The 24062-nt window shown below is 44.2% G+C and overlaps 1 protein-coding gene across 1 annotated transcript; it reads right to left on the bottom strand.

The window, feature by feature from the left end:
• Window positions 1–1574: 1574 nt before the first annotated feature.
• Window positions 1575–22235, bottom strand: LOC137544073 (chymotrypsin-like elastase family member 1). The gene is made up of 8 exons (XM_068265137.1): window positions 22155–22235; window positions 20546–20640; window positions 17195–17295; window positions 11169–11294; window positions 7226–7362; window positions 5385–5530; window positions 4712–4861; window positions 1575–1690 (listed from the first exon to the last, which is right to left on the bottom strand). The coding sequence occupies exons 1-8, from the start codon at window positions 22192–22194 to the stop codon at window positions 1682–1684; spliced, it is 804 nt and encodes a 267-aa protein (XP_068121238.1). The 5' UTR covers window positions 22195–22235; the 3' UTR covers window positions 1575–1681.
• Window positions 22236–24062: the final 1827 nt, after the last annotated feature.

Here is a 24062-nt window from a genome sequence, read left to right as displayed (position 1 = left end):
AACAGTCCAAACCCCTCTTACATTTTCAAGCTGCATATAGTAGCACAGGCATTTGCATACCATTGACCATTCTCAAAGCAAACCTCTACTATATAAAAAAAAGGTTAGTCCAGAGGCTTCTCATCTTCTCCTTGACCACACCACTGCTGGTCAGGACCCTCTTCTAGTTCGAGTGGTTTTGTGCTACTGCACAGATGCTGCCTTAGTTACAGTATGTATGCGCAGTATGGCCATGCTTGTACACTAAAGGGAGCGCATTTCCAATAAGCTCTTGTCAGATATATTGAGAAAGTCACTGGGTGGCAATAGTGTGGTCGAGGAGGAGATGGGAAGCCTCATGAGTATCCAGTATCCATTTTTCCACTGTACTGGTTTGCCTTAATAACAACAGCAAAACTACAGTTGGAGACTTGTAGCTGCTTCAGATTATTCATATGGCATATACTTATCTTCTTTGTTGGGGCGTAGCAATAGCCATAGCAGCCATAGCAACTGCTATGGGGCCCTGGAGTATAGGGAGGCCCAAGTGGTAATTGATGTGGCTGGATAGTGTACTAGTGGCTGTAGTGTACTGGTTAAGGGCTCTGCCTTTGACATGGGAGACCAGGGTTCGAATACTGGCTAGGGTCAGTACCTATTCAGTAAGAAGTCCTTTGGCAAGACTTCCTAACACTGCAGGGTGGCCCCTTGAGTGTGGCCTTAGTGGCTGCAGCTCTTGAACGCTTTGAGTCCAACAGGAGAAAAGCGCTATACAAATGTTAGAACAGGAGCAAATATTTATTTTCCCATGTTACTCAACCTTTTGGCTATACTTCGGGGCCCATATACTATTTGTAGTGTAAATTTACATAGGAGTTCACATTGCCCATTCAACTCATATCCCATAGGGTAGGGGCAGGTTGCATTGTTTAACTACTTGCCGACCGTGTCACACCAATGTGTGTGGCCCCAGGACCGCCTAAGGCTGATTGGCGTAAGGTCCTGCGAGCTTGTTTTGCAGGAAATCGCGTACGCTGATGCGCGCGCATCCCTGCTTGGATGGCGGAGCTCTGCTCCCCCTTCAGTCTCCAAGCAGCGATCTAAGGCAGCGCTGTACTGGAGACAGCCATGGGACAGAGGAGAGCGATCGGCTCTTATAGGCTGAAGTCTATGACAGCCGATCGCCGTGATTGGCTGGCTGGGGGAAGGGAGTTTTTTTTTTTAAATAATAAAGAAATAGTAAACTTTATTAACAAAATAATAACATAAATATTTGTAAAAAAAAATAAAAAATAAACACTGAGGGAGTGATCACACCCCACCAACAGAGAGCTCTGTTGGTGGGGAGAAAAGGGGGGGAATCACTTGTGTGCTGAGTTGTGTGGCCCTGCAGCGAAGCCTTAAAGCTGCAGTGGCCAATTTAGCATAAAATGGCCTTGTCTTTAGGGGGGTTTAACACTGCGGTCCTCAAGTGGTTAAGAGTGCCTAGGTCTGATAGTCCCATTAAAATTCTGATATGGGGCCCCATCATCTCTACCTATGCCTTTGGTTGTCATGTCATAATTCAGAAAGACAGAGCACAGTAAGGCTGTAAGTGATGATCAAAAATGTAATTTATTATATATTTTGCTTTGTAAAGAGAGTTCCATTCTTTTCATTTGCAGATGTGGTCTAGTATGGTTCTCCTCCCAATTTAGTGTTGTTACACGTTCTAAAACAAAGAGAAGATGGAGAAGATAGCATGATTAAAATACAAGCAACCTAAAAGTGTCAGTCTGAAGACAGTCCGGAACATTTATAAATTTGCTATAATAAGGTGCATATGTAGTGCGTATTAAGCTGTATAGATGTATGTATGTATGTATGCTGTGAAACATACTTGTTATACATATATTTGTTATACAAGTGTCAAAATGTGACAGATTTAAGTCAGTAAAGAGGTGCACCACTTTTATAATCAATAAAGTGATTTGTGGGAAAAAAAAACAAGTGCACATATAAGAACTAGTGTAGGGCAAGTATTAATTTAGCGTCTATTAGCATAGTACAGCGCTGCAATCTACAGCAGTGCTGTCCTGGGGACAGCCGTGTGACTCAGCTGTCCCCCTGGGACACAGGAGAGCGATCGTCTCTCATAGGCTGAAGCCTATGACAGCCGATCGCCATCACTGGCTGGCTGGGGGGAGGGAGGGAGTTAGGGAAAAAATAATAAATAAATAGGGACATTTAATAATAAAAAATAATAAAAATATTTGCAAAAAAAAATAAACATTGGGGAAGCGATCATACCCCACCAACAGAAAGTTGGTGGGGAGGAAAGGAGGATAATCACTTGTGTGCTGAGTTGAGCAGCCCTGCAGCGAGTCCATAACCCTCTGGGCGATACAATTATATCGCCCAGGAGGGGGCTCAGCACTTTTTTTTTATTTTTTAAATCATGTAGCGAGCCCTGGGCTCGCTACATGATAGCCGCAGCGCAGCGGCATTCCCTCACCCACTCCAATCGCCTTCGGCGATCAGAGTAAGCAGGAAATCCCGTTTAGAACGGGATTTCCTGCTGGGCTTCCCTGGTTGCCATGTCGACGGGGCGGGATGACGTCACCGATGTCATGGACGTCGTGACGTCAGAGGGAGTCCCGATTCACCCCTCAGAGCTGCCTGGCACTGATTGGCCAGGCTGCGCAAGGGGTCGGGGAGGGGGGGGCTGCGCAGCACGGCGGGTAGCGGCGGACCGGCGGCGGCGATCGGAAGTTACACGCAGTTAGCAAAGTGCTAGCTGCGTGTAACAAAAAAAAAATTATACAAATCGGCCCACCAGGGCCTGAGAACTCCTCCTGCGCGACATACCCCGAGCTCAGCTCGGGATTATCGCCCAGGAGGTTAAAGCTGCAGTGGCCAATTTATCAAAAAATTACACTGCGGTCCTCAATTGGTTAAGATACTCGCTGCACCAATTCATAGATCCACATTTCCTTATGCAGCATATATTATTGCTAAAAAAAATGACTTGCAGGATGCAGTATGGACACCCAGAGGTGCCTCTGCAAGTACTGTACTTTTTGGCTGGCAGGGATGGACACCTAAACCCAGCAAGTTCTAAAATGCAAAAAACAACTCTCCTTCACAAATCTGTGCAAGTGCCTCACCCCCTACGCCATAATCTCACTACTGGCCCTTCAATGCCATGTATGGCCACACTGACCAACTGTAAACCTTATGAGAGGCCCAGTATAGCTTTTCTGAATAAACAAGGAAGCCACTGAGGAGTTGTCCATCTTATATGGCAGGTTGGCCCACAGTCCACCATCTGGCTCATCACATTAGAGAAGGAGGCTTGGTGTAAATTGTCATTGCACAGTAAGATCATGGACATAGCAATAACCCCTGCGACCCCTGCCATTGCTAGGCAGAGGCTTTGGGGGGCCCTCCTCCTCCCTCTTCCCAACCACAAGTATAGTTAATTAGCAAAAAAACTCCCCGTTTGCTCACAAAAAAATGTGTTCAGGAGCATGTGTCATTTTTTCTTGCTTCCAGATGCTGCTTCACAGCAGAACACTCTCTGCTGCCATTCGCCAGCTCCCGATCAAGTGACCTGCATGGGGTTTGGGGACCAAGGGGGAACTATGCAATAATTTTTACCGGTGAGCCCTATTATGTCTAGTTTCGCCCCCCAATTATGATCCATTTTCTTTAGCCTCTTACCCACAATAATGCATGACAACTGGGGTACAGAGGCCTGCCGAGCATTGTGGCCCTTCTGTGTTGATCTTTAGCAGATGTATGACAGTAACCTCCTCCTTTTCCTTTGTGGGAAGGATTATATGGTTGTCAGGGTTACAGGGATATCCACATGTTGTAACATCACTAGCCAAAGTTCAACATTGGCCATCCAATCAGTGTTGCCAACATGCTATATTTAGCGACTTTTCAAATCCCTCTGGCGACAATTTTTTAAAAAAGCGACTAGCGACAAATCTGGCGACTTTTTCTTGTGTTACTGACTCTGATGTGTCTGTACTGACTCTTCTCAACTTGCCACAGCAGCTGCCGCTGCCAGCCCCTCCCCCGTCCCAAAGCTCTCACAGACAGGCCCGTCCTCTCGCAGGAGTCCCCCCCCCCCCCAGCTGCAGTTACAGCAGGAGATGCTCACTCCTACGAGTCTCGACTGCAAATTAATTGCCCATGCGCGAATGCAAATTACTGGATGACGTCATCTAGCGACTTCTAGCGACTTCTACGACAGCCAATAGCTACTTTCCTTACTGATGAGTTGGCAACACTGCAGCCAATGTGAAAATGGCTTTCCTGCCATTTCACTATCTGCCTGGCCTCATGCCACTTTTTTGGACATGGTAGAATCTGGAGAGGTGGTAAGGTTAGGATTAGGCAGAGGGGAGATTAGTGGTAGACACAGGAGAGGGCAGGTTAATTTTATGTAGAGGAGAAATGATGTACAAAGCACCATCATATTTCCATAGTGCTGTATAGAGTAAGAAACAAACATGGGGTACATAATAATACATGCATTTATATATATAGTTTATGTTTTGCATCTATATAAGAAGGCAGATAGTTACAATATTATACAAATATATGAGGAGAAATGTGTGAGGAGATTTTCTGTCAATATGAATTTTAGTTATGGTTCACATAAGGATGAATATAAGAAAGATTCAATATGGGGTGAAAGGTTGCAGAGATTGTAAATAGAAACTAATAAAACAAAACTTACGCTGTTGATCCAGGCGATGTAAGCAGACACTCTGGTGAACACGGTGGGCTTCAGGTAAGCGTTGCAACCAAGGGAGGACACAAAGCTGGTTACACCATGGACCTGGTATGCACCATTGACTAGACAGTTCAGAGGTCCACCAGAATCACCCTGCAGTGTGACAACAGAGGATAAACTCGGTAACATTAAAAAGCTTAAAAAATTAATTAAAAATACAATAAATAAATAAATAAAAGCTATACCATTATTTTACATAAAGCCTAGTTTTTCATACCATTACAATTAGCTTTAAAGCAGGCCTAAACTCTTGCACAGCAAACAAGGAAAACACATATAGCTGCCGAAGAAATTCATTGTTATGTAATCCGCAAGTGTAAATCAGGGCTGTCAACTGTGTCTGAACTGTGCCGCAGTGTGCCGTTGTTCTGGGCTAATATGTAAAAACTGGAGGTTAACCCTTTCTGTGCTCCCAGGATACCAGGAGGTAAACACTGCAGGATATTTGTAAGATTTCTGTAAGTTGTAAGGAAAAAATATTATTCTTTAAAGTTTATTATGCTGTTGCTAATTTTTTTTTAGAGTAGAGAGGCTGTTCTGAGTTGAGATCTGCTTTACATTCTTTGTGTTTTGTTTAGTATAGTAAAAACCAGGATTAGAAAGCTATCGGTCTTACATTGCAGCCAGCCTGGGCTCCATTGCCTCCAGCACACACCATGGTGGTCTTCACAGTGCTGCCCCAGTAGGAGCTGGTAGAGCAGGTTGCGTGGGCAACAACGGGCAGAGGAGCCTGCTGGAGGATGGAGGGTAGAGCTCCGCCAGCTGAAAGAAAATGGAAGAGTAATATGTTAGCAATGGAAACATAGCGTTGTTTTTTTCCTAGTAAACTTAGTAGTATAACCTTGGCTGCCAAAAACAGATCCCTAACAATGTGATAGTGTTTTCTCCTGTTGTAAAGAATGTATCATGGGAATCAGGATGTTAGTTTGTGGCTATAGATTAGGCATAATAATGGTGCCCATTGGTATCCTGGGAACTCGGCTTTCTTGCTGCTTTACACATTCTGTTATGATGAGAAGTGGCTTAGCAGAGTATTCTATGAGATCTTTTCAAAAAGTGTAATTACTCTGACTATACACTGTACATTATGGCTTTTTCTCTATTAGGTGGCTACATCTTTGCCCTGTCCCTTAGGGCCTCAACATGTGGTACATGTACTCCTGATGGGTTCAGGGGGTTCTTGGGCTTAAAGTTGATTAAATACAGGAAATGTTGTACTTTAGAAAATGATAAATTATACATAAATAAATCTGAATATAACGCTTAGATGATTAAAACTAATGCTTGGAAACCATTTATACATAGCAAAGATGTACTGTAAAACTAAAATCTGTGTGAAGGGATACTAAAGGGATACCTAAGATAGTTTTACCTATACCAGGGGGTGCTTGGTAAATACAGGCTGTCATAAGGTGTAGATACCAAAATACAGTCATTTTTAGAAATACTATTATGCTGCATAGTAACAAATCTCCATAGGATGAAGCGGCCTTGAGCTATGAAATTTGCATCAGACCAAACATAGAAGAATATGCCATAGAGGACTTATCACGGATCGTCTGGATGGAACTCTTTCTTCCCCCAAGCTGTGCCTGCCCTTAACTCTTCCCCCCCCCCTCCTCAACAGCCATGCCCAATGTGTAATGTGTGTTCAGATAATTTACTACTAATATGTAACGTATTCCTATAGCATTGTGCACCCGTGTATGTTTATCTTTGAGCTGTCTGAGCCAAGAGAAATTCCTTATACAACACCTTGTACTTTTTAAATCCTTAAGGTGGCCACACATGTTACAATTTTTCTGTTCAATTTGACCACAATTCATTGATAAACATCGGAAAAAATAATTTATTTTTTTTATTCAATGAAGTAAGTTCATCAAATTTCCTGTTTTTTTCCCCCTGATTCTTTAAGATCGGATGTGCTACAAAAAAAGGGTTTCTGGGGGGAGGGGGGCCGCCATAGGAAGGATTGAAGATCAGACACCACGGTATTACACCCTGTTTAGTGCCCATTTTGCTGCCTGCTGTGCTCATCAACACCATACCTCCCAACTTTTTTGAGATAAGGAAGATGCACACACTACTGCTACACCCCTAATCACAACCCTACCACACCCCTAGTCACACATGTCATAAAGATTATTTTATTAGAAAATGATGTTGTTTTATTATTCAAACCACAGTGGTCCTTTCTATCCTGGTTCATTTTTCTTCATAATACTATGTAAAATAAGAAATATACCAATTTAAAGGATGGGAATAAAGTTTACAGTCGATAAAAACACATTTTTTTCAGTAGAAAAATAAATATTTATGCACAGATCTGTACATCAGAGAGACAGGTCCGCCAAAAGAGGAACAGTTGGGAGTTTCAATCAACCCTACAACTGGTGGCAGGGAGGTCTTGAATGTACTGTAGTCAGGGCACAAGTGGTTAATTAGTATTCCACTTACTGGTGGTTCTTCCCCATCCACTAATGATGCAGTTGTGGTTATTAGCCAAGACAGTTCCATCAGCTGGAATAGAGGCCAGTTTTACGTAGCTGTTAATAGTAGCACTGGAAGCCAGATGCAGGACAGCAATGTCATAACTGCAGAGAGAATGATAGACATGTAATTAACATAACATCTAACATCGTTAGCACAAGTATAGCTGAGTAAAGTTTTCTTATAAATGTTTCTTATAAATGTTGTTAGCCACTTCAGGGTTTTTACCCCTGAAGGTTCCTGACAATTTTGCCATTTAGCTAGAGGTGCCTGGCTCTTCTACTGAAAGAGCGGTTTTGCCCCTCCTAAAAGCTTCCATGGAACCACTGATGGATCCGTTCCAGTTTGCCTACAGAACAAACAGGTCCACGGATGACGCCATAAACATCTGCCTGGAGCTTGTCAACGACCACTTAGACAAACCGGACTCATACGCCAGGATCCTCCTACTCGACTTTAGTTCGGCGTTCAACACCATCAGCCCCCATATACTTCAGGAGAACCTGGCCACGCTAGAGGTCCATCCAACCCTGCGCCTGTGGATCACGGACTTCCTCAGTAACAGATCCCAGGCTGTTAAGCTAGGCCATATCCTCTCAAAACCAAGGATCACCAACACAGGGGCCCCTCAGGGATGTGTACTGTCGCCTTTCTTATTCTCCCTGTACACGAACAACTGCAGATCCACGTCAGACTCTGTCCAAGTGATCAAGTTCGCTGACGACATCACCATAATGGGCCTCATTACCAAAAATGAAGAGCAGGAGTACCGCCACCAGGTTGAGAGAATCTGCCTCTGGTGCAGGGAAAATGGCCTGGTCCTCAACACTGCAAAAACCGTTGAGGTGGTTGTTGACTTTAGGAAACGCGCTCCCACCCCCCCACCCCCAATCTGCATTGACGGCTTGGAAGTGGAAATAGTCCCCTGTGCACGTCTCCTGGGCACGACCATCTCCAAGGACTTAACCTGGAAACCCGACACCACATCCACACAAAGAAAGGCCCGGCAGAGGCTGTTTTTCCTCCGCCAATTGAAGAAGTTTGGTATGTCCCAGAAACTCCTGACGAATTTCTATTCCGCCACAATCGAATCTGTACTCTGTTCCTCCATCCTGGTCTGGTACGCTGGTTCCTCCGCCAGCGAAAGACACAAACTACAGAGGGTGATAAGATCAGCGGAGAGGATAATTGGGAAACCACTCCCCCCTCTGGACCTCCTCTACAATTCCAGACTGCGCTCCAGAGCACTGAGGATTACTAACGATCCCTCTCATCCAGGTTACCGCTTTTTCAGCCGACTCCGTTCAGGCCGAAGGTTCAGGTCCATCGCCACCAGGACCTCAAAGCACAGGAACAGCTTCTTCCCCTCTGCTGTTAACTCTAAACTCTCTTCATAAACTCCCTACACACGCTGTTAATCCTCCCTCGCAAGCAGGGTTGGTCAGAACCCGATTACATTGTCGCACCTTACGCAATATGTAGGAAACCTGGGGATGAGAATGCGGAATCATCCAGGATGATGATCTATGGCAGTCCAAAGTTAAAAACATTTTATAGCAGTAGCGCAATTGTGTTCGAAACTGTATTTGTATTGTATTGTGTTTTGTTTAACATTTACACTGTGTTTTGTGTTTTTCTCAGCCCTGTATGCCAAGTCCAATTCCGGGCACGACCCAGTCGTGCTTGGCGAAATAAAAATGATTCTGATATGCTATTGCTCCATTGTTATTGCCTGATGAAGCGGGATCAAACCTGCAAAACGTGTTGCATTGTCCCCTGGAGTATGTAAATACACATGTTGTATTTGACAAACACATTGACAATTTCTGTGTCTGCTTGGAGGTAAGTCCACCACCACAACTGAATGACCAGTCTTGTATTGTTCCACTGCTCCCATATTGAACTATTGACCTTTTTGTATCTGTTTCCTGCACTCAAAAGTTTTCTCTGCCATGCCAGAGTTGTATGGTTTGAAATTAGTTATCAGTGAGTGTTATGCAACAATATGACTGGAGAGAAAGTGTCATTTAGAGCCTTCAAGTTTTTACTCTGACAGTAAACAACAGAAAAAAGGAACACAGCCTAGTTCTCCCTAGGCATGGGACCCTACATACACCTGTTAATCTCATCATGCCAATTGTCACTTCAGGTACCCTTTAACCTCCTTACCGGGATGCCCGACACTGTGTAAATAATTGTGCCAAATATGTGTAAATCCTTTAGCTAGCACTAGGCTAGCTAGTAAGAGTTTCCGGCACCCTTGGATCCCCGCCGATCCCCCGCGATCCCACCGTTAATACGTTACCCCCTGGATCCAGCGATCAGGCAGCCTCCCGGCACAGCTCCGGTCTTTCTATGGGGAGGATCGGGTTTGAGCATGACGTCTGCGATCCTCCCCATAGTGAAGACTGAAGCTGTCCCGGGAGGCTGCGGCGATCGCTGGATCCAGGCTGGGTAACGTATTAACAGGGAAGCGGCGGCGATCAAAGGCTGCCGGAGACTTTTTCTAGCTAGCCTTGTGCTAGCTAGAGGATTTATAGCCATTTACCACAATTATTATAAAATCGGGCAAAAGGTGACAAAACCCCCTGAGCGGCGTAAGGAGGTTAAAGGGACTCCGAGCAGTGCAGAAACTATGGAAAGATGCATATCATTTTAAAGCTCTCTTTCTCCTCTTTCCAATGATATATAAACCGCCGCCCTACGCCTTTTAGTTTTCTGTATTTTTGCGATTGAAATTGCCGCGGCCGCGATTTCAATCGCGAAAATAGAGAAAACTAAAAGGCGTAGGGCGACGATTTAGGTGTCTCCAGAAAGAGGAGAAAGAGAGCTTTAAAATGATATGCAACTTTCCATAGTTACTTGTATTACACAGGACGACACTTTCCCCAGTGTCAGCAGCTCCATTCAGCAGAATGAAGCTGCTGACTTTAGGAAAAAGTCGCCCTGTGTAATACAATGTAACTATGGAAAGATGGGTATCATTTTAAAGCTCTCTTTCTCCTCTTTCTGGCGACACCTAAATCGTCGCCCTACGCCTTTTAGTTTTCTATATTTTCGCGATTGAAATTGTGGCCGCGGCAATTTCAATCACGAAAATAGAGAAAACTAAAAGGCGTAGGGCAGCGGTTTACATATCATTGGAAAGAGGAGAAAGAGAGCTTTAAAATGATATGCATCTTTCCATAGTTTCTGCACTGCTCGGAGTCCCTTTAAAATAACCCTTGCTTTTTTATTTCAATATTTAAAGGAAACCTGTAATGACTTTTAAAAAAAAAAATATTTCACTTACTTGGGGCTTCTGCTCATGCACCGGTACTCAACGATCCTCCAGTTCCCTGCTGTGGCTCAGTTTCGCTTTCACTGACTTGCAAATCGATGGCCACTCAGCTTGCACCGCGCGCATCCTTGTTCGCTCTCCCATTGCCGGGTGCATCCTGCACAGGTGCAGTACAAGGTTTTTGTCGACTTACAAGTCGGCGAAAGTGAACTGAGCCGCAGCAGGGGACCGGAAAATTGTTGAGTGCCTGCGCAGGCACAGGGTGGCTGCAAGGGGCTAGTGGAAGCCCCAGGTAAGTGAAACCATTGTTTTTAATGTCATCACAGGTTTCCTTTAAAGCTTGTGCACAGCTATAATTTTTGCTGACCTGTTGATGCCTTGTCACATAAGCCCTTGGGTGTTTTATTTCCCATGTTTTGCAAAATGTTCTAAATTAAATATCATGTTCAGATTTTATTAGTTGGCATCAATAATAACTGTTGGCAAAATAATAATTAAAATAACTTTTTAGCATTTTACATTTAAACATTTTAGGGATTAGATTGTGAGCCCCTCTGAAGGACTCAGTACAGTGCTGCGTAATATGTCGGCACTATATATATACTTAAATAAATAAATAAAAATAAATACCCGGCAGCCACATTGTTGGTGTTCCAGGAAGCATGAATGCGGATTGCAGACACGGAGATTGTCTGTTCAGTTCCATCATTGGCGCTCAGGTTGTGTTCTCCCAACACTACACGATAGGTGGCAACTCTAAACACAGGTAAAAACATAGTTAGCTTAAAACTAGTTAGCTATGCAGTGCCACAATGTGCAAATCTGCATGCCTCTGCGCCTGCATATCTATCAGGCGCGCGTCACTGAGTGCCAAAATTAAATCTCTTTGCTGCAAATCAAGGTTTTGTGGTGATGCCTCTGGGCACCCAATTATACTTTCTTTGTCGTGGTTCTGGGGTAGGTGGGTTAAAGTTTAGGCCTGGGGGCGGGGGTTTAGGGTTAAGTGCCTCAGGGGTGAGGGTTTGTTAGAGTTAGGCGCCACCAGGGGGGGTTAGATGCCACCAGGGGTTTTAGGGTTAGATGCCAGGGGTTAATTGTTAGGTGTCAGGGGGGGGGGGGTAGAGTTAGGTGTAGCAATCCCTCTTTTTCCAGGTATCTTTCTTTTTTCATGTACGCCTATTTTAATATGATACTCTTTGCAAGTTTATCCCGGTCGGTCACTTTATCCATTTTAACCACTTGCCGACTGCCCACAGCCGATGGGCGGCGGCAAGGGCTGGGCCCAAACGACCACAATACGCCCATCGGCGGCGGCAGGCGTGGTTATGCGGCGAATCGCGTCATGCGACAAGCTTCCCCCCCACTTGTGCAGTAACCCGCCGGCCGTTTGGAAGCGCCGGCAGGTTACTAGCTGCCCGATTGCCGCATACAAAGTGTATAATACGCTTTGTAATGTATGCAAAGCGTATTATACAGGCTGCGTCCTGCCCTGGTGGTCCCAGTGATCGAGGGACCACCAGGGCAGGCTGCAGCCACCGAGGTAAGCACCCAAGCACACTGATCTGCCCCCCCCTCCCTCTGATCGCCCACAGCACCCCTCAGACCCCCCCCCTACCCACCCCTCAGACCCCTGTTTGAACCCAATAACCCCCCTAATAACCCATCAATCACTCCTTGTCACTATCTGTAAACACTATTTTTATGATTAGGTCCTAAACTGCCCCCTGGGGGCTCCTGATCACCCCCCCCCCACACTCTCAGATCCTCCCCAGACCCCCCCCCCCCTGTGTACTGTATACATCTATCCTCCCCTGTAATCACCTGTCAATCACCTGTCAATCACCCGTCAATCACCACCTGTCACTGCCACCTATCAGATCAGACCCTAACCTGCCTCTTACGGGCATCTGATCACCCACTCACACCATCAGATTGCCCGCAGACCCACCCTCAGATCACCTCCAAAGTGCATTGTTTACATCTGTTCTGCCATCTAATCACCCACTGATCACCCATCAATCACCCATCAATCACCCCCTGTCACTGCTACCCATCAGATCAGACCTCTATCTGCCCCTAGGGCTCCCAATCACCCGCCCACACCCTCAGAACGACCTCAGCCTCCCCCCTCCAATCACCCTGTCACCACCTGTCACTGCCTCCCCGCAGATCAGACCCTAACCTGCCTCTTACGGGCATCTGATCACCCACCCACACCATCAGATTGCCCGCAGACTCACCCTCAGATCACCTCCAAATTGCATTGTTTACATCTGTTCTGCCATCTAATCACCCACTGATCACCCATCATTCACCCCCTGTCACCACCTGTCACTGCTACCCATCAGATCAGACCCCTATCTGCCCCTAGGGCACCCAATCACCCGCCCACACCATCAGAACGACCTCAGACCCCCCAGACCTCGCCCCCTGTGTACTGTATACATCTATTCTCCCCTGTAATCACCTGTTAATCACCTGTCAATCACCCGTCAATCACCCCGTCACCACCTGTCACTGCCACCCATCAGATCAGACCCTAACCTGCCTCTTACGGGCATCTGATCACCCACCCATACCATCAGATCGCCCGCAGACCCACCCTCAGATCACCTCCAAAGTGCATTGTTTAGATCTGTTCTGCCATCTAATCACCCACTGATCACCCATCAATCACCCCCTGTCACCACCTGTCACTGCTACCCATCAGATCAGACCCTAATCTGCCCCTTGGGCACCCAATCACCCTCCCACACCCTCAGAACGCCCTCAGACCCCAGCCCTGATCACCTCACCAGTGCATTGCTTGCATCTATTCCCCCCTCTAATCACACCTTGAGACACCCATCAATCACCCCCTAGCACACCTACCCATCAGATCAGGCCCTAATTTGCCCTGTGTAGGCTCCTGATCACTCGGCCAAACCCTCAGATCCCCCTCAGACCCCCTTCCGATCACCTCCCCAGTGCATTGATTGCATCTATTTTCCCCTCTAACCATCCCCTGAGACACCCATCAATCACATGCCCATGTTCTCTGCTGCCATGTCCAGGTCACGATTTGAGAACATCTTGTGCTTCCTGCACTTCAGTGCCAATACAACCTGTCATCTAAGAGGCCACCCTGCTTCTGACCGGTTCCTCAAAATTCGCCCCCTCATAGACCACCTGTTATCAAAATTTGCAGATGCTTATACCCCTGAACAGTCATTTTGAGGCATTTGGTTTCCAGACTACTCACGGTTTTGGGCCCCTAAAATGCCAGGGCAGTATAGGAACCCCACAAGTGACCCCATTTTAGAAAGAAGACACCCCAAGGTATTCCGTTAGGTGTATGACGAGTTCATAGAAGATTTTATTTTTTGACAAAAGTTAGCGGAAATTGATTTTTATTGTTTTTTTCACAAAGTGTCATTTTCCACTAACTTGTGACAAAAAATAAAATGTTCTATGAACTCACCATACACCTAACGGAATACCTTGGGGTGTCTTCTTTCTAAAATAGGGTCACTTGTGGGGTTCCTATACTGCCCTGACATTTTAGGAGCCCTAAACCGTGAGGAGTAGTCTAGAAACCAAATGCCTCAAAATGACCTGTGAATAGGACGTTGGGCCCCTTAGCGCACCTAGGCTGCAAAAAAGTGTCACACATGTGGTATCGCCGTACTCAGGAGAAGTAGTATAATGTGTTTTGGGGTGTAAATCTCTCTGTAAATGAACAATTGTGTGTAAAAAAAAAAAATCAAAACATTGTCATTTACAGAGATATTTCTCCCAACCAGCATGGGTATGTGTAAAAACACACCCCAAAACACATTATACTACTTCTCCTGAGTACGGCAATACCACATGTGTGGCACTTTTTTGCAGCCTAACTGCGCTAAGGGGTCCAAAGTCCAATGAGCACCTTTAGGCTTTAAGGCTTTACAGGGGTGCTTACAATTTAGCACCCCCCAAAATGCCAGGACAGTAAACACACCCCACAAATGACCCCATTTTAGAAAGTAGACACTTCAAGGTATTCAGAGAGGGGCATGGTGAGTCCGTGGCAGATTTCTTTTTTTTTGTCATAAGTTAGCAGAAATGGAAACCTTTTTTTTTGTCTCAAAGTGTCATTTTCCGCTAACTTGTGACAAAAAATAAAATCTTCTATGAACTCACCATGCCTCTCAGTGAATACTTTGGGATGTCTTCTTTCCAAAATGTGGTCATTTGGGGGGTATTTATACTATCCTGGAATTTTAGCACCTCATGAAAAGGTGCTCAGAAAAGTCAGAGATGCTTCAAAATGGGAAAATTCCCTTTTGGCACCATAATTTGTAAACGCTATAACTTTTACACAAACCAATAAATATACACTGAATGTTTTTTTTAAATCAAAGACATGTAGCACAATACATTTGGACAAAAATGTATACAGAAATTTTAATTTATTTGACAAATTTTATCACAGAAAGTAAAAAAAATTCATGTCTTTTTTGATGAATATAATAAAAACTAAAACTCGCAGCAGCAATCAAATAGCACCAAAAGAAAGCTGTATTAGTGACAAGAAAAGGAGGTAAAATTCATTTAGATAGTAGGTTGTATGACCGAGCAATAAACCGTTAAAGCTGCAGTGGTCTGAATGGAAAAAAAGGCTCTGGTCCTTAAGGGGCGAAAAGACTGTGGTCCTTAAGTGGTTTAAGTGAATCCGAGGTAGCCCCCCAAAAAAGTGAAATATTTTCCAAGGAAGGATAGTGCAGAGGCTTTCCAACTCCTCTTTCTTTATCCCCACCGTTGCCACACACAGAACCTCTAAACATATCCAACAAGCTCCGGGTTCTGGGAACCCTTTCTAGCTTTATAATTAGCTGAAGCGCACTGCTTTTTCTGTACGTCTACATAATGTGAATCATCCTACTGTTTGGGCAATGATGCTGCATATCTAAAGGAATACTAAGGATGTAGCAGTTTGTTTTTTTACATCCCAGGAACTAGTCATGTGGTCATAGCAGTCATATATAATTAACTTTTTCTCCCGCGTTTTCTCCTAGGAGAAAATTTTCATATTCTCTTTAAAATAACTTTTAAGCATCTTACAATTGAAAAACTACCTAAACCTTGTTGAAAAAGTACTATCAAAATTATTTTGAGTATTTTTTTGCTTCCTGTTGGTTTAAAAGGCATTTTATGACTTTGGCGTCAATTCACCAGAGGTTACCAACCTATTTATCTCTTGGGAGGTAATTTACCTCCTGTGATATCTCCAAATAGCAATTCTCCAGAAGTATAGGGGAAAATATCGACAGAGAGAAATGCAAGAGATAGATGTGAGATAAGTATGAGATAAATAAGTGATAGTTAGTAGTTAGTTTTTCTCCAAATCACAATTCACCAGGGAAGAAAGGGGGTGTGGCCATTCGTTATTTTTTCATCTCTTTATCCCCTGAATGAACCTGGAGATATCGTGGTTTTCACACAGCAGCTGCTGTGTGGAAGATGGAGCCTTTTGAGCTTACTCTGTTAGGCCTGGTGCACATCAAAAACCGCTAGCAGATCCGCAAAATGCTAGCAGATTTTGAAACGCTTTTTCTTATTTTTCTGTAGCGTTTCAGCTGGCATTTTGCGGTTTTGTGAAGCGTTTTTGGTGTAGTAGATTTCATGTATTGTTACAGTAAAGCTGTTACTGAACAGCTACTGTAACAAAAACAGTCTGGCAAACCGCTCTGAAGTGCCGTTTTTCAGAGCGGTTTGCGTTTTTCCTATACTTAACATTGAGGCAGAAACGCCTCCGCAATCCATAATCTGCAGCAGCCCGGGAGTATGCGTTTCTGCAAAAAACGCCTCCCGCTCTGGTGTTCACCAGCCCATTGAAATACATTACCCAAGCGTATCCACAGCCGCAAGCGGATCGCAAAACGCAGCCGAACCGCTCTGGTGTGCACTAGGCCTTAGAGCTTGCTTCTATTATGAGGAGACGAAGGCGCAGGAGGAGGGTCTGTTTAATCGCCCCTCGTATTTTTCGTGAGAGAACCGTTCTTGATAATTTTACTGAGACAGAGGTGGTGAAGAAGTTCAGACTCACTCGTGATATGATTTATGATATGATCCGGCAGTAAAAGGCGGGAATACTCTGGTCATGTAGTGGTAAAACTCCGCCTACTACCCACAATGCTTCACTTTCAAGCTTACAGAGAGGAAAAGTATCCCATGTAAATCATTAATACCGATTACCTAACTCTCTGCTTTCTCACACTTTCCTCATGCATATCTCTCCATTATCCCTTGCTATCGAACATTTTTCTCTCTGTCCTCTCACACTGGTGAATTGACTCCAGAGTGTTAAAATACCTCATGAGATAAACTACCTACCTTTTTTCTCTTAGTAAATCCTCTCTGGTGAATTGACGCCAATGTGTGAAAATATCACCTAGGAGAAAACTCAGGAGAAAAAGTGCTTTGCATATGGCCCATAATGTTCCACTTAGCTCTTTCTGTAGGTATTGAACCTCACTGGGATGGATTTGATCAGTATGTCCAGGAGATGGTAAAATTCTGCAACAAAATTCCACCTGACATGGAAGGGACTTTCTCAGCTACAGTGCATTTATACTTGTGAAATAAGAATAAACTTTAGCAAATTAACTGTTTGTATGTAACTATGATATTGTTACCTATCCACACAGTGAGCGGCAGTCATGACACGGTTGGCACGGATGAGGGAGCCTCCGCAGGTGTGGTACCAGCTGCTGCCAGAGATGTACTGGAGAGATACCTGGGAGAGAAAACATTATAATGATGGCATTGTATAATCAGTGGTCAAATATTTATACCTGTCCCTGGCTCCTTTAAAGCGGTATTGTCACCATAAAAATCTAATTTCAACAGCAACTGGTCTGAGTGTATTAAGTGGTAAAGATGCTAATCCTGCATTAAAAACTTGCAAAACTTTTTCTGTTGTTATGGTTTGGAGTTATCACATACTTTAGGAGCACCGGCCCTAGTGCCAAACAGTTGAATGCTGGGAGTTCTTTTTATCTATAATATATTACTCCTCTTCCATTTATTTCCCTGTTTACAAGCAAAGCTGAGGTGACTCAGCGATTGGATGTGTAAAAAAAAAGACAGAAAAGTGCAGTTCCTAGTATACACCTCAGTGGGATTGTCTGAAGACTCTGGGAGGAGGGCAGCTAATGAATACACAATGAGCAAGAGAAGGGAGGGAGCAAAACAGGAGTCAAAGGGGGATATGATGTCAGCATTAGCTTGGCAAGATGGACACTGCCTAGAATAGGATTTTCTGCTTTTTCTTTATAAAATTCACAGGAATCATTACGTTGATAGCACAATACATCTGTTATGTAAGTAGAAGTAGTATTTATCTACTTATATACAGTATGTGTTTTTTATTTCTAGGTTAGCATGGGTGTTGCTTGTTCTTTAACTATCTAACGACTGCCTCATGCCAATTGTCGTGAGCGCAGTGGCAGCCCCAGGACCACCTAATGCCGAGGTAAACAAAATCATTAATTAAATAGACAATTTATTTAAAACATAGGCAAATGAATATTTATAAAAAATAAACAGACACCCCAGCACCAATCAAAGCCCACCAACAGAAAGCTCTGTAGGTGGGCAGAAAAGGTGGTGGTGGTGGTGGGGGGCCTAACATGTGTGCTGGGTTGTATGGCCCTGCAGCAAGGCCTTAAAGCTGCAGTGCCCTAAATTGAAAAAGTAGCCTTGTCACTAGGGGGTGTAAGCCTACGGTCCTCAAGAGGTTAATAACTAAGTAGTGCAAAAGTTTGCTCAGGACAAACCTTCCCTTTGAACACGGCAATTACCCATTCATGGTAATCCGGGGGTGGGCAAGTACTAAGAGACTAGAGCATTTGGTTTTAGATCACGCTCTGCGGACAAGGCTTTTATCCCAGAGCTCAGTGGCTGCACACGGTTTAGTGGTGTCTACCTTGATCTGGGATTGCAATCTATCTAACACTGTGATCTGGGGCAGAGGGGGCATTCCCCTGGGGGGGCAATGACTAGGTATGCCTCTGGTACGGAAGCAGGAAATTTGGGCGCATGAGCAAGTGGACAAAAAGGGCGCCACCATTCACTCCCATAATAAATATCTTTGATGGGCGCTAAACAGGAAAAAAGGGCGATGGAGATTATTAACGTTTTCAAACAGCGCCCAGAGATTTTGTATGTTTTATAACTGTGCTTGTGATGATTTACGTTTACAAAATGCGCCCGTGACGAATAATGTAATATATTTTTTACAGTCACTATTTGTAAAACATTATTATCCACACAATAAAGCGATCACTAAGGGGGGTTTTAGGGTTAGGCACCACCAGGGGGGATTTAGGGTTAGGCACCACAAGGGGGGTCTAAGGGGTAGGCACCACCAGGGGAGATTTAGGGTTTGGCACCACCAGGGGAGTCTTAGGGTTAGGCACCACAAGGGGGTCTTAGGGTTAGGCACCACCAGGGGCATCTTAAGGTTAGACACCACCAAGGGTGTCTTAGGGTTAGGCACCACCAGGGGGGATTAGGGTTAGGCACCACAAGGGGGGGTCTTAGGGTTAGGCACCACCAGGGGAGATTTATTGTTCGGCATCCCCAGGGGGGTCTTAGGGTTAGGCACCACCAGGGGAGATTTAGAGTTAGGCACCACCAGGGGGGTCTTAGGGTTAGGCACCACCAGGGGGGGTCTAAGGGTTAGGGATAGGTACAGGGTGGGTTCTGTGTGAGAGTAGGGTTGGGTTTAGTTGTAGTAACATTTTAGTAATATTTACTAATGTTTTACAACACTTATTACGAACGTAGTTATATTTTTTTTCATTGTTATTAGCAATATTTTCTGATTTTATTATATGTTGAAGAAACGATAAATTAAGGTTATTCACAATAATATAAAATTATAACGATTAAACATATATTATCGTTTTTTAACAAAGGTAATTATAAGTTTCATTTTTAAAAGTTTAATTTTCACAATTTGCGATTTCATACACATTATTTACTGTTTTTTTAATTTGTAAAACTATATTTGTAAATGAAATACAACACAATATTTTTATAAACACTATTGCCGCTTATCGTTTACACCCCGCACCCTTTTTTCCCGATGCCCTTTTTGCATGTACGCCCCTGGTACAATGGTTTCAATGGAAGATGTGTTGTATCGCCACAACTTAAAGGATACCCGAACTGACATGTGACATGATGATAGACATTTGTATGTACAGTGCCTAGCACACAAATAACTATGCTGTGTTCCTTTTTTTCTTTCTCTGCCTGAAAGAGTTAAATATCAGGTATGTAAGTGGCCGACTCAGTCCTGACTCAGACAGGAAGTGACTACAGTGTGACCCTCACTGATAAGAAATTCCAACAATAAAAACACTTTCCTAGCAGAAAATGGCACCTGAGAGCAAGAAAGAGGTAAAAAATGGGAATTTCTTATCAGTGAGAGTCAGTACTGAGTCAGCCACTTACAAACCTGATATTTAACTCTTTCAGGCAGAGAAAGAAATAAGGAACCCAGCATAGTTATTTGTGTGCTAGGCACTGTACATACACATGTCTATCTCATCATGTCACATGTCACTTCGGGTATCCTTTAATGTGTACTTATATGAAAATGTTTTATATTGTTTCCAAAGTATAAAAAGAAAAAAAAAAAAATTTGTCAGTGGTTTTGCTTTAAAAGGACCCCAAGCAGTGAATAAAAACAAAATCTGAACTTACCGGTAGAGGAGTCAGAAGGATGCCGAGGGACCTCCCGACCTATGGTGGGCTGGAGAAAGCCCCAGGTAAGTTCAGATTTTGTTTTTATTCACTGCTCGGAGTCCCTTTAATGTGTGACAGATGTATTACTATATTATGAGCGTTATCTCAGCTTTTCTTATAGCTATCCATTTTATATTCAAGCTTCCTTTACGTGATAACAATAATGTAATGCGTCCCTGTGGGCATCTCCATATGTGACTAGCAGCGTCTGCTGTAGCCTTATGTCTCACCTGCCATGGCCAGGCATTCTTAGCGGAATTGGTTCCTCCCACCACACGTGCATTATCCTGAGAATCCTCAATGTACTGAACATCAAAGCAGTGTCCTTTAGGAAGAGGAATGAGATACATTTAACATGTATTTTTATCATTATTGGTTACTCATTCATATATGAAGGGAAATTAATTAAAAAAAGAAAAAAGTTCACAGACAGATGTCAGGTCATCTTCTTAAAGGAGTTCTTTGAGGGTTTTAAAAAAAAATAAAACTTACCTGGGGCTTCTACTGGCCCCCTGAACTTGTAATGTCCCGCGCCGTCCACCAACGATCTGCTGTTCTCCGCCGGCAGTCCCGGTCTGATCGGCATCTGAGACCAACTACGGCTGCGCGGCCGTGGCCACGCACATGTTTGCTCCCGTGCACGTCATCGGGAGCTTACTGCACAGATGCTGTACAAGAAAACTTGGCACTGCGCCTGCGCACAGGAGTGAGCATTATTTGTCTTGTTAGATTAATATATTACTGGTAATGACGGCGGGGAACCTAGGATTGTAGGAGGACGGCGTGGGATATTACAGCTTCAGGGCTCTGGTAGAAGCCCCAGGTAAGTGTCTGTTTTTATTTTAAACCCCCTCCCCCAAGAGAACTCCTTTAACCACTTGAGGACCACAGTGTTAATCTCCCCTAAACACCAGGCCATTTCTCACTTAATTGACCACTGAAGTTTTAAGGCCTCGCTGCAGGGCCGTCCAACTCAGCACACAAGTGATCGCCCCCCAGATGTTTATTTATTTTGTATAAATATTTATTGTTTTTATTTTTTATTAAATATATGTATTTTTTTTTATTTATTTTCATACTCCCATTTCCTTCCCTTCCCCTGCCAGCCAATCAGTGTGATCAGCTATCATAGACTTCAGCCTATGACAGGCGATCACCTCCGAGCCCACAGAGTGGACAGCTGTGTCACACGGCTGTCCCCTATACAGCGCTGCCTTACATCTCAGCGCTGTACAGCAATAAAAGATGGCGGTTTTGCCGTCTAGCAGTCTCCTAGCCGCTGGAAGACTGAAGGCGGAGCAAATCATGCCCCAAGGACCTTACGCCGTTCGGCGTTAGGCGGTTCTGGGGCTGCCACGCCCATCGGCGTGACGCGGTGGGCAAAAGGTTAAAGGCCGGTCTGCCCAAAAATATTTACATTTTAGTATGATTTTGGTTAGCTGAACATCTAAGGCTCTCTGGTAGCAGGAAGTCCCCTTAGTTTTGTTTATTTCCGCAGAGTCACGAGGGTACAGCAGAGAAAACTAATTGTTGGATTCACAATAGCCAAAGAGAATGTTATTATGGTATTTTTCTTTCACTGCTGCTCATTAACACATGCCTATATCTCTACAATGGCAGAATGTTTTGACATAAGAATGGCAGTCAAGGAAAAACATCTCGTTTCACAATGTTAGGTACACTTTCTTATCTATGATTGAAATACTCTATGCATTAAATGCACATCATATGGATAAAAAAGTGAAGGGGTCACTCACTATAAATACACTATAAATTAGATATACACTATATTGCAGCCCTAATCATCTCTATATTTATCTTTGAATCCTTATATCTTACCAGAGAGGACGAATGCAGCGAGTAAGAGGAGCTTCAACATTTTGGGTAGGTTGATGTGTTCTCGGAGTCGTCATTTCTACAGGCACTTTTATATACCGTGTAATCTATTGAAAACATACATGGGAATATTGACAGATGCCTCATATGCTAAATATGGCAGCTTTGTGTTTGCCTTTATGCTTTGATCAAGGACGCCTCAAATGTTTATGCAAGCTACACTTAGCTAGAAAGTACAATTTTATGTAAACTATGCAACTTTAAAGAGATTTAAGAGAACCCCATGGCAAACCTCCAGTAAGAATACACATACTTACCAAAGAAGAAGGAAGCCTCGGAATCCTGTAGACTTCCCGTGTCCTCCTTGCTGCTGCTTCCACTCGCTGAGACCCTTCAGGGGCTGGGGTGCAGCTTGGCCCAGGCAAATCAAACCACCACTTGGGGCCTCTTCCACAGCAGGAGCCACCCATGCTGTCAGGGTTGCCCTGCCTGTGACTTCTTTGGCTGTTGCTGCCTCACCATCACTCACATACAGTCCTCAGATCAATGGTAATGAGAGGGGAGAGTGGTGCAGTGACTATGGAGTAGACTGCAGCTGTGGAAGTGAGGTCATTGGTCACTTCCTGCATTTGAAGTGTGCTGCATTACTGTGCGCTACTTTGGGTCACCCATTATCTGCTGGTATGTTAGTGTTGGGGATGGGGAGACAGCAGAAGTTTCATACCCCCACTGACAATAATGTCCTTTCCCAGAGCACCTTTGGCTACCTGTACTGTGGGTGGCTACCTATACAGGGGGACTCCTTTGGCTACCTATTATTATGGGAGAATGGGCCTCTGACTGGGAGGGAAAGGGACACACATTTTGTGCTGCATGGGACCACAAAATCATTAACAACACCCCTATTAAAAAGATCTGGGCCGAGTTCGTCTTTATGCACATGTGCAGCAGGGCTTGTGCAGTAGGGCAAGAGGCTCCAACCTACTGTGCAGGAGCGCTCTTACTTGAGGTATGACCATACTCGTTCCTGAAGAGGTGCGCAGAGGACAGCTTGGGAAGCCTCTACAGGATCCAGAGGCTTCCCTCTTCTTAAGTAAATATGTGGTTTTTAACCCAAGGTTCACCTCAGGCACACTTTAATCCTATATCTTACTAAAAGTAGGATTGACCCCCAAAAAGTAAACCTTAGTGAATTGAGGCCAAAATGTTGAAGCTCCTCTTACTTGCTACATTCGTCCTCTCTGGTAAGATATATGGATTCAAAGATAAATATAGAGATTATTAAGACTGCAATAGGGTGTGTATTTAAAACTTAGTGTATGTAAGATGACCCCTTTACTTTGTCAAAAGTAACAAAGGAGGGAGGTTCCCCAGATGCACTCCTCCAGCATCCAAGTGAGGTGCAAGCATGGTCAGCCCACCAGAGCACAGGCAGGGCCACTGTATTTTTCCATGTGAAGCCCAGCACACTCCACACTTTGTAACTGAACAAGTAGCTTTTACTAAATTCAGTACATTTTACAGTTGCAATTTGACAGTGACAATCCAGTAGGCAAAAGTGGCAAATAAGGGTTGTTACCAATGAATGCCAACTAGAGTCCACCAACTGAGACCAGCTCAACTGGATATATTAGGCAAAGTGGCTACTACAGACGTCATTATTTATAGCGTCCAATCCATGTGTCTTTTCATCTGGCAACAGACACCGGCCACGAGCTGTTTCAGGTGATAACGCCCATCCTTAAGCCAAGAATGTGCACTCAAATATCCAAAAACACCAACACCTTATATACAACTAAAACACCAATCAGGATGCAGAAAGTCGAATTTAAGTCCGCCAATCAAATCACTGCAATCAAGGTGGACCTGATGGGGAACTTACAGGTGAGACACAGCCACGGTATGTAATTC

Source organism: Hyperolius riggenbachi, chromosome 2 (assembly GCF_040937935.1).
Source record: "Hyperolius riggenbachi isolate aHypRig1 chromosome 2, aHypRig1.pri, whole genome shotgun sequence".
NCBI classification, from domain to species: domain Eukaryota; kingdom Metazoa; phylum Chordata; class Amphibia; order Anura; family Hyperoliidae; genus Hyperolius; species Hyperolius riggenbachi.
The sequence above is the reverse complement of the archived record's forward strand: the minus strand, read 5'-3'. Positions and strand labels throughout refer to the sequence as shown.